A 21,163-nucleotide genomic window follows, 5' to 3' on the forward strand; every position below is an offset into this window, starting at 1 on the left:
CACAAAGACGGAAGTGGAGGAAAGGGAGCACAGCTGTCTGGATCTTAAAAGTCCTCAGCCGAAGCTGACATGATTCAAATATGTTTGATTGTTTTTCTTGCTTTTCTTACCCAGACGCCAGGGAACCAAAACTGGGGGAAGTGCAACTTGGTTTCAGTTTAGAGGCTAAGGGGAGACAGTATAGAGTGGTGTGGGTGAGAGGAAGTGGCCACTGTTACCCAGAGATTCATGAAGCTGATCAAGGACAGAGCTAGGCATAGGCATAGTTCCAGTGATGAAAAGGCTGACAACTCCACAGTGAAGACGACTCGCTCATCCTGCACAGCTGAGAATTAAGGTAGTTCTGACTGCACCATTTCCCACGCAGTATCAACGAGAAGGAAGGGCTTAGCGTAGCTAGCCCTGAGGGAAACTGGATTTCACAGGGACCAGCACAAAGATGGGAAAGAGCTTTTACTAAGGACAAAAGTGCACCTGTATGAACCGTATGAAGTGGGTCAGACCCCAAACAAAGGACAATGCTGAGAACAAGAGCCTTTTAAAGGAAAGGTATGTTTTTATTTAGAAGAAAGAAAGGGTGGACTTGATTCTTGCTGCGCCTCCCACAGGTGTGAAGAATTTGGACAGCAGTCCCCACACTGCCCGCTGCAAGTGAGGTTTTATTTCTTATTTTGTTTCTTCTGTCTTCAGTGCTAGAGAGTTAAGCCTGGACCTTGTGTGTGCGAGGTAAGAGCTGTACCGTGCAGTGTCACCCCTGCCACTGTGTGTGAGCTTTAAGGCATCAGGGAAATGAACCAGTCTCTTTTTAATCTTAAAACTGGAAGAAAAAAAAAAGATTATATGGGTTCTCTGAAGTGAGAGTCAAGCCTCTGAGGGATCTGAGAAGCTTAAAGTAGGGTGTCACAGGTCAGTGAGGTGCGTCAGTGGGTGCAGGTGCTCGCTGTAAGCCTGGAACTCAGCGTCAAGGTAGAAGGAGCGATCTGACTCACTCTGAGTTGATTTCTGGCTTGGATAGGAACATTTTGGCGCATTTCTGTACATACACAAACACAAAATAGCTAAACGTAATTTAATGTTGAAAAAAGACTGAGTCACATCTGGGGTTTGATTCTTAGAAGTTACAACCAACCAACCTGGGTCTAGTGGCGTATAGTTGTCATCCCAAGGGGAGAGAGACAGGAGGCTATCTGGAGCTCACTGGTCAGCCAGCCTTGCCAAATCAGTGAGGCCCAGACCAGTGGGAAACCAAGCCTCAAAAAATGGCGGGTCAAGACAGCCAAGGTTGTCCTTTGGTCTAGTCATTGTCTGTCTGTCAGTCAGATAGGCGTGCACACAGATTAAGGTATTAGTTTCATTAGACTTTGCTCATTGGCGCGACTGGAAATGGGTCTGTTCTGATAGACCAGGAACCCCCATACTTCAGTGCAGCGCTACAAAAGCATTGCTCGGGACATATGTTGACAAGGAATATAGGCTGCATGTTAAACTAAGCCTATTAGTATCTGAATGGGATTAGAGTTGGGGATACGTTATCATTGTATAAGCATGGTATGTGTTGTAGAGAGCTCACCTGTAAGCAGGAGTTGACATGTTTGAATGTGAGGGTGGGTGTAGGCAAGTGTGGCATGGATGGAGGTGTGGAGGGAGAGTGTATGTGTGTGTGTGTACGTGTGCACACACCTGTGTTGTGTGTCATCTACCTCTGCTGCTGCTGCTTCTGCTTGGATGAAGGGATCTGCCAGATTCTGTACCTTACCTATTGACTTAGATGAATGGCCATCCATCCAGTTTGGCACAAAGTAGATGTCAAACTTCAAGACAGGTCCAAGGATGGAGCAGGCCACAGGGGGACCGGGAGGGGGATGGGGAAGTATTTTTGTTCTATCAAAGAGGGACCTGGCCGTGGACTGGGGGCCACCCCGCCCCCCATCATGATCACCCTCTGCATACTTCCTTTTCTTCTCAGCTGTTCTCCCGAGGTGGTCTGCATCTCCTGGTGACTGATGTTGAGTGCTTTTCTCTCCTTCTTCCCCACAGTCAGTTCTGAATGTGATCAGTGAGCTGCAGGAACAGATGTGTAGGCTGCAGCTGGACATCCACAGGCAGATTCAAGAGCGCCTATTACTCGATAGGGACCACCCTGAGGAGGTGGTGGCCGGTGACCATGAGGCCAAGCCCCAGACCTGCAGCCAGGACTATGCCCCTTGGGAGGGGTCACCTGTAGGCACCATACTTAAGTATATCAGAGCATGTGTGTGTGTGATGCATCAGTGGCGGAAGGCTGAGGTTTCTCCTAACCAGAACTGTGTGCAGTGGCTTTGCATGGATCTGCTGTTACCTCAGGGCAGAACTTGCCTTCACACGGGCCTCTCTTGATGTTAGATGGGCGCTGGGACCCTCATCAAGCAGGGCTTGAGCAGGTGACAGTAGCCCTCCGAAGGCCAGATTCCTCTTCTTTAGGAATAGATCAAGGTGTGTCGCAGGCTCTGAATGGTGGGGGATCCGGGCCGAAGGAAGATTCAGGGTTCTCTTTTCCCAGTGTGTGATCCAGACACTCATCCCTGGCCCTAAACTGGGGTTTAATGAAGCCTCGTTGTATGCTTCTCTTTAAGAAAAAACTAAACCAAACAACAACAACAACAAAAACAAAAAACAAAACAGTATCATGGGGAAAAAATTAAAAACCCTTTCAAATTCATATTCAGAGATATTTAGTCCCACCCCTACCCCAGGGAGTAAACACAACATGGGGTGTGTATGTGTTTCATTTGTTACGAACAATTAAGTCATCACCTGAATTTCCAGGAAAAACATTGCCCACAGCATAGTCACAGTATAGAGAGTTCATGACATCTGGGGCCATATGCCAAAGAAGTCACAAGAACCCAGAGAGCAGTAGCCTGTGCTTTCTTGATTTGCCTCCATCGGGCGTGGTGCCCTCTCAGAGCAACCTGAGCAGCCCTGCTAAGACAGGAGCAGGATGAACAGATAGACTCTTCCTTCCTGCTGTGGGCTGGGGCAGCTTAGGCAGGGCCAACAATATTACTAGAAAATGATTCTGAATCTCTGGCAAGTCCAAGCACACAGCGAGAAGTCTTGAAGCCCAGTGCTGAAGAGGAAGCGCACAGTCACCTTAGATTAGCAGGCCTTCTCCTCAGCAGGTACTAAGAAATACCTCAGCCCTAAGTCATTTTTAATAAATTCAAAGATTCGTGTGGAAGCAGTGTTACTTCACGGTAGATTATCTCGGAATGCAAAGACGCCTAAGCCAGTCAAATAATGACTTGAGTATCAGGTATTCAGTCATCAACAGCTGCTTGCCAGGACCGGCTGGGTAAGAGGTTCATAAAGACTTCCCAGACCTCACAAAGGAGAACAGAGCTATCCATTAGCAACCCTACAGCTAAGCCTTATAGGGCATCTTTGGGAAACACCGGAGAGTCCTGCAGAGGGGTCTAATGTACTTGGAGGTCTGGGGAGCCTTGCTTGGGGAGGCTGAAGGAAAGACAGGAGCTAACATAGTGGGCAGTTAGAAGGAGAGTGCTGCATGGATAGAGGTGTAAGCTAGGAAGAGGAGTTAAAATTCTCCAGTGTGACATTCAGAGCTTAGCTGGGGCAAGGCAGGCTGTTCATGAGTTCAGGTTTAGAAGCTTCTAGAAGCAGGAGAATGCCATGATCAGATGGGTGTGCTAACACTGTTGTTCCTCTTGTTTAGCAGTCGGATTTTCCATAGGGCCAAGGTCACAAAAGGACAAAGCGTTTGAAGACACTCAGGCTACCAGATCTCATTGCAAGATCAGAGTCATGGTGTATGATGGGAGGGAAATGAGATATTGTAACAATGTTCTGGGGCGGGACATAGATAAAGCTTGGCTCCAAATAGCATTAATGACCTTTATGCCAGTTCTTATGATCAGAAGTAGTTGTTACCTGAACTGATTGTCCATTAAGTAAACTTTGGTTCAAGACAACAATGCTGGCAGAGCACAGTGGTATCCTCAATGTTTGGAAGGTAAAAGCAGGACTGCAAATTTGAGGCCAGTTTGTGCTATGTAGTGAGTTACAGGCCAGCCTGGGCTATGAGATTCTCTCTCTACAGAACAGATGAAACCAACAAAGACAACACATGTTGCCCCCTTTATCGAGGAGGTTTTCAGCCACGGGTCCTAGATTTGGAAGAGATGAGCTTGATTTGAGTTCTGGCCCCTCTCACTACCTGTACAAATGTGGATATGAAAGTTGTCTGAACATCCCTTCCCCACTCAGGAAGCTTCACTGGCTCCCAGGCCACACGGTGTCACTCTGAATACTCTCATTTGTAGAGCCTCCGCCCCCAGCTCCCCAGTCTCATCTCTAGAACAAGCGGACATCTAATCTCTGCGCCACCACAATGGGCTGTCTCACCTTCTGCCTCCGATTGTGATTCCTGTCTGCATGCCTGCACTGCGTCCTCTTGCTTAACCTCTTCCCCCAATCGGGACACTCACACTGGCATCTACCTTTGGCACTTAGTGTTTGTTCTCCTAATCTTACTGGCTGTGGAGCCTCCGAGGATCGCCACTTCCTCCTCTGGGCTCCCCATCTTCAGCACAGAGAGGTGCTCCTTGCTTCCTGCTCCCCATTCTGCACCAGCAGGGCAGTTAGTTGCCTGCATTCAACATCTCTGCTCCTCGCACTCACAAACTTGACCTGTCTGCTTTTGACACCCTGTGCATGACTGGGCGTGTCTCTTGGGGGTGGTTCAGATGTCAGATAAAGGGGGTGACAGACTATAAGGATAAGTGGATCATTTTGAGTTTTAGGCTGGGAGGGTAGCATGAGATCTGAGTTTCATTCCCATGACCCATGTTTAAAACAAACAACCACGTGCAGTCCACATGCAGCCCTAGCACTGCAGGGCAGAGACAGGGAGACCCCTGGGGCTTGCTGGCCAGCCAGCAAGAGACCTGTTCTAAAAAGACAGTGGCTGAGGAACATACCCAAGGTTGTCTTCTAGTCTGCATATATACATGCAAATGCACGTGTTTTTTCTCTCTTCTGTTTGGATCTCCCTGGCCTTTGTTTTCAAATGGATACGCAGCCTTTTCTGGATCGCAGACCATGGTTAAAGTTCAGAGCTGCAGTCACGGAGCCTGGTGCAGTTGCTGCTGGCCCCGGGTGGCTCCTTCTGCATGAGCTTTATCCAGAGACTTAGTGCACGCTCTGCTCTGTATCTGTCACTGCCCTGTCACTGTCCTTCTCCTCTCCAGGAGTTACTGCAAGAACTCAAGCACCTCAGAATCAAAGTGGAAGAGCTGGAGAATGAGCGAAACCGGTACGAGCGGGAGCTGAAGGCCACTAAGGTAAAAGGCGGCATAAGACAGCCACGGAGGGGGAGGCTGGCGGCTCTGCTGGGAGGGGTTCACCCTTGGGAAAGTGCAAACCAGCCCCACACAGTGGTACCCAGACTAGCATAGCAGGCAGATCTGATGCAGGAAGAAGGCTCCTCATAAGAGCCTGGGACACTGAAGTGAGACCTGCTGAGATGCCCCAGCCATCCTATTGTCCCTTGTGGACTTACCCAAGGAGGTTCTTAGTTGAGTGGGTGAGTGGGCTGGCAGATAAGTGACAGTGGTAGGTGACAAATCCTAAATAGAATGAGGGAGGGTGAACATCAGTGTTTTGTTGAGGACATCATTTTAAACCCAACAGTCCCTATTAATGTGATTTTTCTTTTCTTTTCTTTTTAAAAGTATATATATATACTTTTATATATATATATATATATATATATATATATATATATATATATATATATATATATATATATATTATATGAGTGCTCTAGTTTGGATGTACACCTGCATGCCAGAAGAAGGCACCAGGTAACATTATAGATGGTTGTGAGTCACAATGTGTGTGCTGGGAATTGAACTCAAAGCTCAGGAAGAGCAGCCAGTGTTCTTACCCAATGAGCCATCTTTCTAGCCTTTGTTTTCTAAAGAATGATAATAATCGTGCTTTAGTTTTAGAAATGAATGCATTCCTAAAATGATAAAAGTATGTGGTTTATTTTTTCCCAAACAAAGCATTTTTACTGTATTAGAGAGTTTGTTCTATAAAGGACACCGAAAATAAATACTTCAGTGAGACAATTTTTCTTCCTTGTTGTATTGCGGGGTTAAAAGTCCTGGGTTAACTGGGTCTGGTGGGGTACTTGTCATCTCAACACTCAGGATATCAAATCAGGAGGATCACTTGGAGTTTGAGGCCATCTTGGACCACATAGTTGGTACCAGGCCAACCTGTGCTACATAGCATGCTTTTGTCTCAGGAAACAACAGTAACAGCAAAACAAACAAACAAAAACAATCAAAACTGATGTAATTACTTTTGTTTTGCATAATATGTTTATTTATTTATTTTTAATTTTTTGAGGCAGGATTTCTCTGTGTAGCCTTGACTGTCTTAGACTCACTTTATTCCTGCCTCTGCCTCCCCAAGTGCTGGGATTACAGGCCTGCGCTTTGCCCAGCGCATATTATATTTTTTAAAATGGCAAATTAGTTGTCAAGTGAGCATCAGGAAACATCACATTAAAACATAATTGTCCGTGTGTGTGTGTGTGTGTGTGTGTGTGTGTGTGAGAGTGAGAGAGAGAGAGAGAGAGAGAGAGAGAGAGAGAGAGAGAGAGAGAGAGAGAGAGAGAAAGAAGAGGAAGGAAGGAAGGAAGGGAAGGAGGGAGGGAGGGAGGGAGGGAGGGAGGGAGGGAGGGAGGGAGGGAGGGAGGGAGGGGGTTTGAATATTTATGTGCCCTGGCTACCTGTGGAGGTCACAATGACTTGGGGAGTGGGGTTCTCTTGGGTTGCCAGGTTTGGGTGGCAAGAGTTTTTACCTGCTGAGCCATTTGCCAGCCCAGAAATTTGTTGTCTGAAAAAAAAAAATCCAAAATGAATAGAAGAACAGAAACTCTTAACACACAGAAGTGGAGCAGATGAAAGATCTGATCACCCTGATTTGCTGTATCACACTGTGCCCTCTGGGGAGGGACAGGTAGTGTGATTCAGTCAAAAGGATTTCATCTGGGCATTAGAGTGAGGAAGGAAACTCTTTAGCAACCCTAGATCAGGTTTCTGCTGGAGGAAGAAGCCTGGGCTGCTGCTCTTAAGAGAAAACACTCCTGCCCTTCCTGCCTTTCCAGTCGTGGAGAACTGGCCACAGGTGACACCTGGTGATGCAGGTGGCCATTTTAGTGTTCAGTTTGTGTTCAAGTTTTTAAAACAGTACTTTGCATTTCTCTTCCTCCTTCTCCCCATTTCTTCCTCAGTTTCTGGTGTTGGTGATTTATATAAGGCTCAGAGATTACAAACATTGGCTGCTTTTCCAGAGGTCATTCAATTCCCAGCAACCACATGGTGGCTCATAATCATCTATAATGAGATCTGGTGTCCCCTTCTGTCCTGCAGGCACACACACAAGCAGAATACTATACATATAATAAGTCTTTTAAAAATGTATATTGTGCTTTTTTTTCCATTTAAAATTTTATGACTTCTTAAATTAAGAAAACAGAAACGCTGAACGTAATGTTAGCATTTATATAATCATATTCCCATGCATAAATATAAAATATATGCTTAGCTGTTTTTACAGATGACAAAATGGAAGCCTGGAGAGATTGAGTAACTCTGCCACATTCTCACAGCCAGTCAGGCTAGCCTGTCAACAGGCTATTGTGTGAGCACATCCAGCTTTGTGTGTGTGCTGGACTTTGTTGTCACCAATTCTAAGAACCTTGTTTTTCCAGTAGCTCAAAACTTTCCACTACGGCACTCAATCCTGCAAGTCCAGCCTCGGTTGAAGCCTTTGAAGGCACACACACCACCCTTTGTTATAAAACCAAGGAACTCTTTTCCTTTTAACTCACCCAAGCTCTCTGCCTTGGCATGTGGACCCGTGAGATGCGGGCTGAGGCGTCTTTAATGATTACCAGGTGTGAAACAGCTCCTGCCAGACCCACCCATCCCTTTGCACAATTTCCCTTTTTAAGTCAGAAAATAGTGCAGTGGGTATGTTTGATGCTGGTTTTTGCTGGTAAGGAACACGAGACTTCAAGTGGCCAAGGTGAGGTTCAGGCCCTGGTCTCCACTTTCTGCTCCTTCCTGCTTCTTCCTGAAGTGGCAGCTTCTCTGCCTGAAATCCTTCCTGTGTTTGTGAGCTGTTCAGTTCTCTGTGTAAGCTTCCTCAGTCCCTAAAGGTGGCTCATCTTCAGTGCAGGCAGCGGTAGAGTTTGTCCCCTGAGCTTAGTAATACATAGCCGTGTATGGACACAGAATAGCCATTTCTGCCCTGCAGGGACTCGGAGCCCCCATCTCTGCCTTACTACCAGACTTCTGATGGCACGCAGCCTGGAGCGCCTGGAGCTTTCCTTTGGAGCAGCAGGGCAGGAGGGCGGAGAGCAGACTGAGTGGGTGGGTGAAGCTCTGCGTCGGAGCAGCAGGCTGGCTGGCGAAGTCCTGTGATGGAGCAGGGAGCCTGAGATAGTAAGGCTCCCCCATTGGAGCCGGCAGGCTGGGTGGGTAGCACTGTGCGTGAGAGCGCATAGTCTCAGGTTGGCATCTGTTCTGTTTTGAATGAGAATGGCCCCATAGGCTCATGTATTTGAATGTCCAGCCCCTAGTTAGTGGACTGTTTAGAAACGGATTAGGGCTTGTTGGAGGAAATGTGTCACTGCGGATGGGCTTTAAGTTTTTCAAAAGCCCATGCCAGGCCCAATCTTGCTCTTGCTTGGCCTGCTGCCTGCGCATCAGGACGTAAAGCTCTCAGCTGCTGCTCCAGCACCATGCCTGTCTGCTCCCTGCCATGACGATAATGGGTTAATCCTCTAAAACTATAAGCCAGCCCCTAATTAAATGTTTTCTGTTATAAGATTGCCTTAGTCATGGTGTCTCTTCACAGCAATAGAACAGTAACTAAGACAGCATCCTTGCCTGGTCATTTACTAGCTGTCTGGTTTCCCGTGGATACCTGTACTGCTCCTGCTTTCTTCCAGGAATATTGTTTCCCCCATGGGTTCTTATGAAACTACCTGGGATTTGAAAGTAGTGAGAACAGTGGCTGCAGGAAAGCCCTGGCAGGGAGAGGAGTCACCAGTGGGACCAGTGCTCATCTGCTTCCTTGCTGCTGTTTCACGGTTCACTTGGGCCTCACATTATACTCTGATGACCAGGCTTGGAATATGATTAGGTTGCTGCCTGGGAAGCAGAGGGCAGGGCAGATGCCTTCACTGTGTGTCCTCTTGCTCCAAGCTCAGTTCTAACCCCTTTCTTGGTTTGATGTTCAGAATAGAGCTTTTTTTCCCTAAGGGAAGGAATAGGATGGAAAGAATGCTTTCTCTGCAGGATTTACTAGGCTCCTTCTATGTGATAAGCATTAGACCTAGTTGCTCATAATGGCTATATTATGTAGTCTTCCCACAGGCCATGAAGTAGGAGCTATTGAGCCAAGACTCAGAAAGTTGCAATTATCTGTTCAAGGTCATCCAACTGGGACATGAGAGGGCCTCGATCTGTTTGGCTACAAAGGGCCTATTGGAGTAAGACAGAAGGAGCTCCGATTTTTTAATCGGTCTGGAGAGCCTGGATGACCACCCATAGTGCTGTGTGTGAACGTATTATGCAGAGTGGAGACATGGGAACTACCCAGTGCCAGTGTGTGTGCATATGTGAACGCGTGTGCAGTGTGCTTCTGTGCTTGCCCTTCACATACGAAAATGTATGCATATTAAACACACTCCAAAGCTTGAAGGTGTACACGTGTGCAAGCTTGCAGCCATGCCTGCAGCTTAGGCAAAAGCATTGGCTGCGCAGAAGCAAGGTAGCTATGGAGGGGACCCTTGGCTGGCCTCAGTGTCAGCGATAGTGATTTGGTGTCCACTCTATTTCCAAGTGTGGTGGGAAGGTCGAGTTACACATAGTTGTTACAATGGCATACCTAAGCGAGGATGTGCATGGTAGGAGAGGAAACACCATGTGCAAAATCAGCAACCCCCCTCACACAGCAGGGACAGACCCTTCCCATGGGATATGATCACAGCTCCTCTGGGCTCAGTTTTACCCAGGCCTTACAGAGGAGGGAAGAGAAAGAGCTTGGTCTGCTAAGGGGATGCAGGAGCAAGGTGAGGGCAGGTGAGTGAGTTTGTTGTGTGGAGTTCGACGTGGTGGGGAGGGCGGTTGGCCACGCTCAGTCCTTACCTGTGTCCTTCACTCTTCCGGTCTCTGGGCTTATGACATGAGGTGCTTTGCTGTGAGCTGGAAGTCCCTCTGACCTGGAAGGGGATTCTCTGTTGCTTCTTCAGGCTGAGGTGGCCCAGCTGCAAGAACAGGTGGCCCTAAAAGATGCAGAAATTGAGCGTCTTCACAGCCAACTCTCCCGGAGTGCAGCTCTCCACAGTGACCATGCGGAGCGAGGTAACTAGATTGCCTGTGACAGAACATATTGTCTTAGCCTCTGGGCCCCACTCTTACAAGTGGGCATGTCTCTGTGAATGAGTGTGTGTGTGCTTGCATACGTGGGTGTGAATACCGTGCACACATGCATCTGTGTGTGTGAGCGTGCACTTACATTCTTGCCTGTGAGGCTGAGCTCTGGTGTGGGACCGTTGTCACACCTGCTCCCCTATCCAGAACACTCAGCACTGAAGGCTTTTCTCACAACATTGGTTGAAGCTCAGTGCAGCCCCCTCTGGAGCTTTCTCCCTAAAACCGACCTGACGTCATTGGATTGAAAGGCCTTGCTTCGGTGTTACCACCAAAGAGGAGGCTTAGCGGTTCACGCCGCCTGACATTTGTACAAGGCCCGAAGGTTACAGGAGCAGGCCACTTCCTTGTCATCCTTGAGCTCCACTTAAATGTCATTTCTTGGCGAGCTCTTCCTGGTCTCTTAACCTCAAGTAGGTGACTCTGATCCTCTTATTCTCAAATTCAGCAGGCTCTTGTTCCCAACAGAGGTCTTGAGGTCACCCTACCCTGAGTCAAGGATTTTATCTTCACTTAAAATCACCACAGAGTCTAGCACAATATTTGGCCCAGCCTAAAATTGAGTCATCAAATAAGCGAAATGATACTGGATGTTCCCTGGGGAGTTCAAGTCTTACCAATCAGAAACAGAAGAAACCCTCAAATGTTCTTAACATACATGGTATGCTTGTGGCAGTTCTCCAAGGAAACAGAAAGATCACACACCTGGATCTTGCCTCCTGGATACTGAGCAACGTCAGTCCTATAGGTTGCTGCCACTGCCTAGCCTTATATTGTGTGTCTCGGCACTGCCTAGCTTGGATCTCCAGCTGGAGTGAGAGCATTCTCTAGTCTTGTGTCAGGATCTAAGCTTGAAAAAGAAAAAGAAACCAGTGACCATCAGGCTCACCCCTCCCCCCCCCCCCTTCACAGGTAACCTTCCTGTGCTTATGCGCAGTCAGCTTGGGTTCTGACCAGTCTTTATCTGAAATTACCTTCCCACCCTCAGCAACTTGCCCCGCCCCAGGCAAACTGAGTAGCAGAACTGATGTTGGTACCAGGAGCCTAAGACTCCACCCTGAGAACGAGTCCCATAGCTGCTCACACAAAGTCCACATACACCCTGAAGCTGTTTCTCATGAACCGTCACGAAAGGACTGTCCTACTTGGGATCCCTTGTCCTCTTGTGCTGTTCTTATACAACATCTCCTGCTTGCTTATCTCATTCTGGGATTAAGCATAATTTTTTTTTCTAGAATATCTTAGTCTGTTCCCATTCCCAAACCTCTAAGAATCTCACAAATGGCCTCTTCCCGCTTCAGGCATTGGCCTGTGCACTCACAGTCAGGCGTGTCCCCATTAAGTCTAAATTTGGAGAAAGCCATTATTTTCTACCATGGACCTGCACAAACCTGCACATTTTTCTGTCCTTTAGCCACAACATTTGCTCTCCTGTATTAATTAGTGGATCTATACATTCATTTATTTTGTTTTTGGTGTTATTATTATTATATATATTTATTTATTTACTTAGAGAAAGAGTGAGAGAGAGAGAGAGAGAGAGAGAGAGAGAGAGAGAGAGAGAGAGAGAGAGAGAGAGTGTACATGCAAGCAGGTGCATACATGCCATAGTATGTTTGGATATCAGGGAATAACCTACCTGTGAGAGTCAGTTCTCTCATAGAGGCTCAAACTCAAGTTGTCAGGCTTGATAGCCGCCACCTTTATACACAGAGTCATCTTGCGCCCCCGTTTCCCCCTTAATTTTCTTTTCTTTAGGTTTTCTATTGAGCCCAAGATCTTGTGCATAGAAGACATATTATTCTGCCACTAAACTATATCTCTTGCCTATTTTTAAAGAAAAAAAAACTTTTACTTTTGAGATAGAGTCTTACTAAGTTGGCCAGGCCAGGCTTGGGCCTTGTAGCTCCCACCTCAGCCCAGGAATAGCTGCTGTGACCGGCTTACTGCTCCATGCTCACAGATCAGTTTTTTTTTTTTTAAAGATCATTCAGTTTTAAAATAAACCAGCTACCAAATGTTTATGTAATGCTCAGTCTCCATTTATTAACCATACATTATTTTGGGTTTTCTTTTCTACATTTTTCCTCTGCTTCTAGTTTGTCTGACAGCATGGTCTTTCCCCAGACTACTCAGGAGCCTAGACATATGCCTACCTAGAGTATGAATATTTATGTTCTTAGATTATGCTATTTATGAATTTTTTTATTTCTCTCTGTTAGTTTTGAGTACATGATATTTTTATTTTTGCCCATAGATGCCTATCTAGAAAGAGAAGACAAAGCACTAGGTTATTCATAAATGTGTGCAACAAATGTCTAATGAGGCACACAATGCTAGACACCCTCCTGGGCTCTCTGGACAAATAAAAAGGAGCCACATTCACATGCCAAGTCTTTAAGTTTGAACGTGAAGGTCATCAGCATAGGTGAATAGCTTTTTGCATTTGTACAAGTAATTCCTTCTGCACCGCAATTCTTTTAGACCAAGAAATCCACCATCTGAAGATGGGGATGGAAACGCTGCTGGTTGCCAATGAGGATAAGGTAAGACAGTTGCTATGGAGCCCTGTCCTTTCCTTGCAGGTGCTTGTAACTCTTTGGTCCCTCTGGTCTCTGTTCTACTGGGCAGTGCTGTGCTGTCGCTGGCAAGATGACAATAGCTCTTGTCACTAGAGACTGCCTCAGTACTTGTGTATGATGCCTGAGAATGTCACCTAAGCTGAATCTCCTAAAGGCAGCTGGGATCCCTGCCTGTTCACAGGAGTATGGTGACAAAACTTCTGGGCCCACTCGTGTCAGAACTCTTAGTGAACTCAGCAACAGTTCCCATGTCTGCAATTTACCTTTCGTGCCAGAACTATCAAAGAGACACTTAGCAGCATATAGTGCCTCAGTTTACCCTGCTACCTTATCATATCTGATTCCTGCATAATCATAAAATAACCACATCCATACACAGAAAAATATCTAGCTGGTGTAAACAATGTCTCTGAGAATCACAGCCCCATACTCTGAGCTCAAGAAAGAGACTCAAAAGGCTTAGATAATTTTGCATAGGGTCAGGTGGCCAGCAGATAGTAGAGCTAAGATTTCAAACCCACGAATGTCAAGATCTGTGTGACTGAAGTCCCCAGACTGTAGCCTGGAAATGGATCCTTTCTAGGAATATCTTCTGTTACATAAAGTACTTCAGACTTCCAATGGACAAGTGAGGAGATTGGGACATGTCTTAAGTGTAGCTCCAGAGAGTGACACAGGAATGAGATGCATACTTCATCAAAGCTGTTTCTGGAAAGGTTACAGTTCTGCCAGTACATAGGCCTTTTCAAGGGTATGCCGTGACTGTTGGCCCACACTTTCAGATAGGGCCGTGAGTGTCTATAGCTGCCTGTGAGGCAGGCCACCAGGGCCCAGGGGACCCTGACTTTCTCTCTTTGGGGTCTTTGGGATTTTCTTCACTGTGCTCCAAATAAAGCTGACTAGGGACCAGCGGCGGTGTTAATCTTGATCTGTTCTCGTACCACGGCAGGACCGTCGGATAGAGGAGCTGACGGGGCTGTTGAACCAGTACCTAAGGATGAAGGAGATTGTGATGGCAACTCAGGGTAAGAGACGAGAAACTCCCATTTTCCCTGAAAGATATTCTGTCTACTCTGTCAGAGGCAAGAGCAGTTCTGCTGTCAGGTCCTTTGCCACTGGATGGAGATAGATTGGGAGTGGATCTGTGTGTAGATACTTCAGTGGTGCAGATGGCGATTTCTGGAAATTTCACCAAAATGGCAGTCAGGTCAGAACTTCTAGGGACTGCCCACTCAGTTTTAGCTCTTGGGAATCCTTGTCATTAGAGGGTCTCCAAACGGCCTTCTTAGTATCCCCCTTCGAGGTGTGATAGGAGTCAAACTGGGTCAGTCAGAGCCCTCGTGGGCCTAAGAGCTCACCAGCTTCTCACAGAATCTGGAGTTTCCTGCAGATTCAGAAGGCACACAGGGACTTCCGTGAGCCGCCAGGTGCCCAGGTTGCCACAGAAAGTCATGTGTTTCATGTTTACCACCCAGACCAGTGGAGCATTACAGGCACTTTGTATGTTGGAATGAGCACAGTGTTGCTCTGTGGGCATGCACTGGACCTCGTTCCCGTTGCTGGTCCTGCAGGAGCAGTTATTTCTCTGACAGGAGGGCTGGCTGAGGATATCTGATTCTGGCTGAGCTACTGACTCTGTTTGGAAGCAAACCTTTCTCTGCTGACATGGGAACTGACTGGTTCCTGCCCAAGGCACCCGCCAGGCCCCACACAAATGTTGCAGCCTCTTTTCTCTAATTCTTTGTGATCTTGGGCCAAATCCCTCATGGGACCTCATCGCCCTTGGCCAATAAATAAGAAGTTGGAAGCAGGAAGCAGCTTACCTCTGGTTCAGGGATAAACTCTGACCTTAAAGTGACTTTTGTGGCAACCCTTGATTGGATGCCCTGAAGAGTTTTTCCCAATCTCACTATAAATGTCTCCTTATTAGTAATTTTCATGTTGCTCTGGTCAAATACTTGATAAGCAAGATAAGAGAGGACATTTTTACTTTGGCTCACAGTTTGAAGGCACAGTGTGCCATGGCAGTAGGAGTGTGTAACAGGGACTCCTGTATTCTGGTTGGCCAGGAAGTGGAAAGATGGGTCCCAATGGGCTGAGCACCACTCAGCTCAGCAGCCCACTTCCTCCCATGAGGCTCCAGCTCTGCAAGGCGACACAGGCTCCCTACAGCAGTACCAGCCGAGACCCGAACACATGAGCCTGTGATGTACGTTCCATACACAAACCATAACACTTTACCTATGTCTTAGCCTTTCTTGTTTTTTAGACAGAGTGGACTCAAACCCCTAAGCCAAAGCAATCCTTCTCAGTATTTGTTAATGAAGATCAAACACCATTAGGGTTTCATGGTATGAGTTTCGGAGCAAGTCTCAATAGTGATTTACCACTACTGTTTTACTATTCCTAGGGTCTTCAGAGAGAACCCTCTCAATCAGTGAGGATGAACTAGAAGGAAGCTTCAGGAAATGGAACGCCACAAATAAAAGCCCAGAGGAAGTATTGAAGCAAGAGGTACTGCACTTCCTCCCACAGTATAGGGCTCAGTTGCCGTTGATGCTTGCCCTGCCCTAGAGAGGGAACAGACAGACACACGTCCATTGTACAACTTAACTAATGAGTCGTTCAGTCCAGGGCACGGTCCTCAAGCTTTGGCAAGAAGGTTGGAGGAGCAAGGACCTCAGGCCTGAGCTCTGCCTAGGGACAGCATGGTGGCCATTGGCACTCTGAAGAGCAGAAATTTTCCTCTTTAACTGACTTCCTGTTCATTTTTCCTCTCTGGCATGAAGACAGCACAAGGGTGGTGTTTGTTTTATTTACCAGGGCTTTTCTAGGGTCTGCAGTCATGGCTTATACAAGTGGACCTCAGCATATCTGATGAACGAATGAGTCCGTCTTGACCATGTAGAGAGAGACAGCAGCTTTCACAGCAATATTCTTGCCTCACACAGGCCTCCCTCAGCCCGTCTAAGAGTACATAGATTTTCTTCTCTTTGCTTTAAAAATCTGTCTGTACAGTATTACTCTCTGGGCCATGGTTAAACACAGATGAATAAACAGGTTCAGAGACGGAAGCCTTGAGGGAGTGGGGCTGCACCAGGGCCCACAAATTCATGAGATCTAGAAAGTTCAAACTGAAAGCGATTGTTTAACAGGCCAGCTTAATCACTTCTTTACGGGAGGACCAAATGTCATCCAGTGACACGCCCATCCCCCATTATTTTCTCAATGAAGGTACATTATGTTACTAGTAAATCTATCCGAGCAATGATCAGGACTCACTCAGTGTGTCTGGTGGTCGTTGACATGAGCAGTATGCGTGGCTCAGTTCTCATGACATCCTGTATGGGCTGTTCTTTTACTGCAGTAAGGCTGAGGTTCAGAAAGGGTGAGTAATAGTCTCTATCCCTACACTGCAGGTAGCTGGCAGAATAAGACTTGAACCCAGGTCTGTCTGACTAACGGGCTCAAGCTCTTAATACCTGTGCTATGATGTTAGAGAGTTTTCTAGCACAAACCATAAAGGCCTGAGGCTTGAGGGAAAAGACAGGGCTCTGTGGTCAGTACAGCCCTGAAGACAGAACTGTCATCCTCATTGTCTCCGGCTCACCCTGAAGTGTTTTCTTTCTCTCCTTCCTAATGAACCCCTTCTCACTTCTCAAGGTTCAGCCCTAGTGTTCTCTTTCTGAAGTCACGTCACAATCTACCTGTGGAGACGGAAGTCCCTCCCCCATCCCATGTTATGTTTTTGGTGCCAGTGCCACAGACAGGTGGCATGGTTCTTTATCCTTGCTTACTAATCTGCCTCTTGGTGTGGGCTATGCTTCATTCCTCACAGAGGGTCAGCAGGCAATAGATGGTGTGGACGATTGCTCAGTGACTCAGGGTCCTCTCAGTGAGAGTCACAGGATTTGATGATTTGACTTGTGGCTCGCTTAAGCCAATGGGAGTGTTTTGGGTAGTGTAGGGTAATGGTCCACTGAGTGAAGAAGGTAAGAGACAAGCCATGAGAGGACAGAGCCCGTGATGGCCCCTGAGGCTTGGGAGTCTGCTGCTGAGATCCGGACTAATGTCTAAGATCCAGGGCTTAGGGACAGAGAGTGGTTTGGCCCTAGTGACTTGGTATGTCTATTGTCTCTCAGAACGAGCTCGGTGGTTTTACTTTATCCCGAAGGAGAGTTTCTTGAAATAGCAATGCACCCATACGGGTACACCCACCATTGTTGTAGCCAGGAGCAGATAGATTGTTCTCAGGGGAGTCATCAGGGAGAAAGGTTGGATACCAAATGGTAACTGCCTTCCATTGTTGCCCTTTTGTTTGTGAAACAGATATCACCACGATGCAGCTCTCCCAGTCCAGGGCCACCTCCTTTGCCGCAGAAATCACTGGAGACCAGGTAGGAGAATTGAACAACTGTCGCTCTCTTCTTGGGGGCTCACAAGGTAGATGGTGACTGTGCAGGTGTGTTGAGCATAGCCACAAGGTTCTGGGCACAGTGTCAAGCCAATCTCGCCTGGGAGTGGGGGTTCCTCTCCCATAGGCTGAAGTCACTAATGTTGAGGAAAGAGCTAGCCAGGGGATTCCTAGGCTGTAGTCCCACTATTTCCTGTATAGCAACTGGTAGCACTGCCCCCTCTCTGTGCATTTGTTGTCTTCAGCAGAACAGCCTCTTCCCTTAGGGAGACCCAGCAGTCATCTCTCATCAGTACCACACACTGTTGGGCCAGGCTTCCCCCAAGGTCTTACCTTATATATGGGTTATCTACTATAAGGGTGATTTCTCTCTGACTTTTACTCCAAGCCTAAGGCAGGCTGCTGGTTAAGCATCTAACATGTGCTGTGCATAAATGACACCAAGTGACTCTTTTTTCATGGTCACTGTGATCCCTTTCTGTGTTTATCCAGGGCCCAGAAGAAACTCTCCTGCAGTCTGGAAGACTTGAGACGTGAATCTGGGGATAAGGTCAGCTCACTAATCAGCTGTGCCAATTACTGAGTTACTCCTGTAGGCCTGCCAAGTGCTGGGGTGCATGGGTGGGCAGAAGCAGGTTTTGGGAAATCATAGAAGGACCAGCCAGGTCAGAGCCATATGTCACATCAAGCCACAGAAGATCATGGCTTCTGGCCTCGTCTCCCCAGTGTACCTGGGATCTCTGCACGGATTCTCAATGAAGGAGTAAGTTAGGTAAAGGGGGTCATGTCAGGAGGACAGGCTGGGATAACCTAGAAGATTAGAGAGGGAGATTAAAATAAAAAGTCTGGGGCAATCTGAAGAGGGCTTTGTGGCCCCTGTGTGAGGGTGGGCTTGACCATGTGACTGGGCCCAGTGTTGGCAGGGACAGTAGAAGGGACAGCCTTGCCCTGATGGAGCCTCTGGTGAGCCATGCTTCATCCTGCCTCCTGGTCTCTGTGAGAGTGACACGATGGAGATCCACAGAAGTTAGAGTTCACAGGAGGCAGCCCCTGGCCATGTGCCTCTTGCTCTGTTCCCTGTTCCCTGGCTCAAAAGGGGCTTGTTTCTTGCTGGTGATCATTTGGCGGGAAGGAGTGAGGCAGAGTGTACTTATGTGGTGCATCAGATTAAGCAGCAAGGTGGTTCTGAGGGGCTAATCATGACTAACGCAGCTCTCTTTCTCTCCTCATGTTTGAATTCTTCTTGTCACTGCGTAGTGTGTTGATGGGAACCAGCTGTCCCTGGTGGGAGAGCCCAAGGTACGTTTATTTATGTCTTTATCACTTGTCCTTGGTTCTAATGGTTGCTGGAGTATATTAGCAAGGTCTAGCTCTTAACCTGAAAATGTGTTAACTGTAAGAGTTTAGTAAGCGTTAAGAAGGGATGAGGGAAAGGGAAGTACCACAACTGAGTGGTCCACACGGTGCTGTAACCTCTACACAGAAGAATGTTGGCAACCCTCCTCTTCTGTGCTGAGATGCCACGGTTAAATACACAGGTATGCACTCAGTTTATGTTGAGGGAACAAGTCATGTTATCAAAACTCCATTAGATCTCTTTTTCTCCTAGAATTCTTCAATGACCAGTGATTACAGCCCTAGGCTGGTAGGCCAATACTGAGCTCATGGTAAAATGAGGCTTTCTATAATTAGTGCCATTCCCACCCGCCCACCATTGTAAGGGAAATGTACTGGGCCTGGCCCTTCTGTCCCCTCTGCCATCCAAAGGAGACACGAAGCCTTACTGCATGTGGCCTGAGAAGGTGTTTATATCTTTAGTCCATCCTGGCAGAATGGGGCGTTCCTGCTCTTCTAACTCTTTGTGGAAGAAAGACATCGTCGGGACATTCATATCAGGAAAGAGTTTCTCTTCACTGCTCTATTTATGGCAGTCAGTGCTGTGGCTAGCCAGCCATTCCTCAGGCCATGGGGATTGTTAATTGACTTCTGCCTGCTCTTGAGCCGGTGCCTTGTGTTTTGTGGCCTCTTGGCAAAGCTCTGGTGCCCAGCCAGCCATCAGTCTTCCAGCCTCAGCTTCTGAGAAGCCATTCACACTTGTCTCTAACTAATGCCTGTAAGTGGCCTCCTCCTCCTCTGTGGATGCAGCTGGCTCATCACTCATGCTTTAAGACACAGAGTTGCTTACCGTGGAAGCTGAGTGGCGCAGAGCTGCTTACAAAGAGCGCATCTTCCAGGTTGGAACTAGTTCTCCTACACCTTTGATCATAATTACAATGTGACGAAACTTCCCTTAGCTCAACATGAGCACCTCTTCCCTCCACACACACGCCACCTCATCCCAGCAGTACTCAACAGGTACAGTAGTTTTCCCACAGCATCTTCTTCCTATGCTGCCTGGGCTTAGACCCAAGCTTTTTCATTCCTTAGTGTTCCTTACGTCACAGTCACCCTTGCGTTCTGACTGCTAGCCATGTCTCCGGAGTTCCCCAGACTATGCACCCTGACCTGGTCTCCTGTGGAACGCATCGGTCTCTTCCCACTCCCTCCAGCCCTCTGCAGGTACTTCCTGCTCAGAGCTGTACATTCATTGGCTTTTCCTGTATTTGGGCTGGCAGCCGTCAAAGCACTGGTTTTTTTTTTCAGTGAGCCCTGGGACAGGTGGGCATGGTAGTCTAGATGCGGCCAGTGCTGTGCTTTTCTGGGCCAACGGTCTGTTCTTGGCTGCTGTCCCCCCTGGGACCCGGCCTGTTATGTTTGCTATCGTTCGATTTGTTTGCTCTGTGGATATTATTTTTCAACTAGTCCTGGGCAGTTGTTAGTCTGTTAGAAATGACCAAAGAGAGGGTTTGAGAGGTTAACTGCAAAGGGCTTCCCCTGAGTCATTCTGACCTAGCTGATGGGCCATCCTTTTAAAGTTCTGATTTAAAGCCACTTGGTGATAGGTTCTGCCCCGCTCTTTGGCTCCCTGCCCCTGGGGTTATACTTGAGGACAGAAGACAGGACTGGGGTCAGGAATTCCTGTCTCCTTCCTGTCCTGCCTTAACATGGCTCTTCTTACTCCCCAGTGACTCATTCCCTCAGCTTCGCCTCTTGGCTGAGGCAGAGCGCAGAGAGCCTACTCCATTGCCTTCTGTTCCTTATTGGCCTGAAGCCTCACTCATCCTTAGGTTAGGGCGTATTCTCTTTGAACCTAAGCTCTTCAGAGAACTCTGCACAGTCATGATCAGTGTCTTCTGCCGTCTCGGCAGATCTTATGTAGTGTCCTGGGGGATCTTATGTTGTGACTCAACAAAAACCCATATTGAGAGTCCTTCCTCGTTTGGTATTTCTTATGGAAGATGGAACTTGATGTCAGGCTCTTTGATTCTCTAACCTTAAAGCAAAACAAAAACAACTTGTTTTATTGTGTCTGTGTGAGCACATGCATCAGAGGTCAATTTAGGCTGCTGTTTTTTCTTTTCACCTTATTCTTCAGTGAAGCAGGACCTCTCTTGTTGCTTCTGTTGCTGCCCTCCTCACTACAGGCTGGCTGACCTCACTGCAGGCTAACTGACCTCACTGCAGGCTGGCTGACCTCACTGCAGGCTGGCTGACCTCACTACAGGCTGACTGACCTCACTACAGGCTGGCTGACCTCACTGCAGGCTGGC

At 47.5% G+C, this 21,163-nt stretch overlaps 1 protein-coding gene across 11 annotated transcripts in view; it reads left to right on the top strand.

Annotated features, from left to right (window-relative positions):
• Positions 1–21,163, top strand: part of PPFIBP2 (PPFIA binding protein 2) — a 145,931-nt gene that overhangs the window by 105,427 nt on the left and 19,341 nt on the right. For all 11 annotated transcript variants that reach the window (XM_084773641.1, XM_084773640.1, XM_084773638.1 and 8 more), the window contains 8 exons: positions 5,250–5,342; positions 10,337–10,448; positions 13,002–13,063; positions 14,049–14,124; positions 15,510–15,613; positions 17,429–17,496; positions 18,006–18,063; positions 18,771–18,812. In XM_084773641.1, the coding sequence (XP_084629767.1) occupies positions 5,250–5,342; positions 10,337–10,448; positions 13,002–13,063; positions 14,049–14,124; positions 15,510–15,613; positions 17,429–17,496; positions 18,006–18,063; positions 18,771–18,812 (615 nt within the window). The remainder of the gene's footprint in view (positions 1–5,249; positions 5,343–10,336; positions 10,449–13,001; positions 13,064–14,048; positions 14,125–15,509; positions 15,614–17,428; positions 17,497–18,005; positions 18,064–18,770; positions 18,813–21,163) is intronic.

The sequence above is a fragment of the Acomys minous genome (genome assembly GCF_964271855.1).
Source record: "Acomys minous genome assembly, chromosome: 2".
NCBI lineage: Eukaryota > Metazoa > Chordata > Mammalia > Rodentia > Muridae > Acomys > Acomys minous.